The sequence below is a fragment of the Syngnathoides biaculeatus genome, chromosome 7, assembly GCF_019802595.1.
Source record: "Syngnathoides biaculeatus isolate LvHL_M chromosome 7, ASM1980259v1, whole genome shotgun sequence".
Lineage (NCBI taxonomy): Eukaryota > Metazoa > Chordata > Actinopteri > Syngnathiformes > Syngnathidae > Syngnathoides > Syngnathoides biaculeatus.
In genome coordinates this window covers 28728221-28730373 of record NC_084646.1, presented here as the reverse complement: position 1 = coordinate 28730373, position 2153 = coordinate 28728221, and the positions used below count along the sequence as shown (strand labels likewise).

The window sequence follows — 2153 nt, the reverse complement described above, 5'->3', positions numbered from 1 at the left end:
GCCTGTTTCCCATAGTTTGCTGAAATAGGCTTCCTCTCACTCATGAGGATAAGACCAATAGGGAATACATGGTTGATGGATGGTATCGGAACGTGGAAAATTTACAGCCCTGGAATTTTACATCAGTGAATCAAAAATGATAGGAATTGCGTCTCGGCCTGAGCCTGTTAATCTAAAAGACATGTTGAAGCCTGTGCTCGCAGGCCCTTCACGTCACCTGTGTCACACCTTCCCATAGGTGTCATACCTTTCATGTGAGGTTAAAAGCAAGCACTGGAGTGAGCTGTGCTTTTAAAGCACACCACGACTGAATACTGAACTTCTCCAACTAACCCAAGGATGTTATAATGCCCCAATTTTCTTTCCCCAAGATCTGTCTCTATAAGATAAAGGATCTAATCAAACATGTGAAACGGTCCAGAAGGTAAGCCAGCACATATAATTATTTGACAATGCTTTTGAAAGGTTTCAGTTTATCATTAAATAACTCACAAATAAAAAGCACATAGACACATTACCTTCCTGTTTGGTTGGCATATGTAGTGCATCTAGTGAAACACGATACATACAAGATATAATAAATATTCTAAACTAAGGCACTGTACTGTACTGTACTCTATAACTAACACTGAAGTACCCTCAACACATCTTAGGGTCAAAATGTATTCATATATTTATTTTTTGTTACAGCTCACTGACTGACCAAAAACTCCAGCCAACCCTTAAAGATTTGCTACAGAATAAAGGTAACGTGGAGCTCAGGACCTCATTATGATAACGACACAAATTTGAATGGGTGTTAATATATTTATTTTCCTTCTAACATTTGATTAAATGTTTTGGTTCTTTCTTTTTGGTACAGTGTATTTAGCAGCCTTCCACTCCTATCTGCAATCTGAGTTTAGTGATGAAAACATTGAGTTCTGGCTCATATGTGAAAATTTTAGGGCAACTGCCTCACAAGAAAACCTCCAGCCAAAAGCAAGGAGGATCTACAAAGAGTTCATCCGGCCTTCAGCCCGTAAAGAGGTCTGTGTGTTACCTAAATTGCAAGGGACATGGGACTTTTTTTTCCTAGATCAGCTATTGGGACAAAAAACAACTGAATTCAAAAGAATTCAAATATCTTCATTAATGTACAGAACTTCTGCTTCCATGCCGATGCTGTACAGTGGAACATTGATTTAATGGACTAATACGAAATGTTGAATTGAAACACTTTTTCATAACTTTTTTTGTGGCCTAAACACACTAGTACAATACAAACAATTGTTATGTACTTTTTTCGTGAGCTAAAACCATCTAGAACAGTATAAAAGTGAAAAAAATATATAAAAAGGCTTTAAAAATTTTTAAGCTTTATCCAAACTCCACTTCAATGGCGGATGGCAGGGGTGATTATGAGTTTCCACTGTACACAGCTTTCTGTCTGTTAAATCCAAAGTCCTTTAAATCGAGGCTCTTTTCCCTTCCAGATCAATGTAGACCACTACATTAGAGAGGAGATCAAGAAATCCTTGGAGAAACCAGGTACAAGATGCTTCGACGAGGCCCAGAGACATGTTTACCTGCTCATGGAAAGAGATTCGTGCCCAAGATTCCTACAGTCTGATGCTTACATGAGACTGAATCAGAAATCCAGGACGATATGGTGCATTTAAACACAATGAAAAAAAAAAGTTGTTTTTGTAAGCTGTTAAAAAAGAAAGGCACACTTTGTTGGCTGTCTCAGGTTTGTTAAAAAAAAAAAAAAAACCTTACCGTGTGTTTAAGGATGTGCAACGCCATATGTTTGGAGAAATTATGTGTGGAATAAATAATGGAGCTAAACCACAAGGAAGGGAACCTCACAAGTGAACAAATGTGTATTGTATGTGAATTAAATGATATCTTTGGTATGTCACTTCATAAAGTGTAGTTATACAATTTGTTGAATACTCTGGACTTTTAATGTATGTATTTAATGGTTGTGCAGTGGACATAAACAGTCTATACTCCCCTGTTCAAATAGCACACTTTTGTGAACATGAAACATGAGAATCACTGTATGTGAATGAAATATCTTTGGGATGTGCCTGAGAAGCTATTTTAAAATCATTTATGTGAATGTGAACTAGAAGTTTTCACCATAACTGATACGAAAAATCTTTGAG

The 2153-nt window shown here is 36.9% G+C and overlaps 1 protein-coding gene across 1 annotated transcript; it reads left to right on the top strand.

Annotated features, from left to right (window-relative positions):
• The first annotated feature begins 294 nt into the window (after positions 1–294).
• On the top strand, positions 295–1841 carry LOC133503809 (regulator of G-protein signaling 21-like). Its single transcript, XM_061825758.1, has 4 exons — positions 295–424; positions 691–746; positions 863–1029; positions 1476–1841. Exons 1-4 carry the CDS (start codon positions 348–350, stop codon positions 1659–1661), a joined length of 486 nt encoding a protein of 161 aa, XP_061681742.1. The 5' UTR covers positions 295–347; the 3' UTR covers positions 1662–1841.
• The last annotated feature ends 312 nt before the right edge of the window (positions 1842–2153 follow it).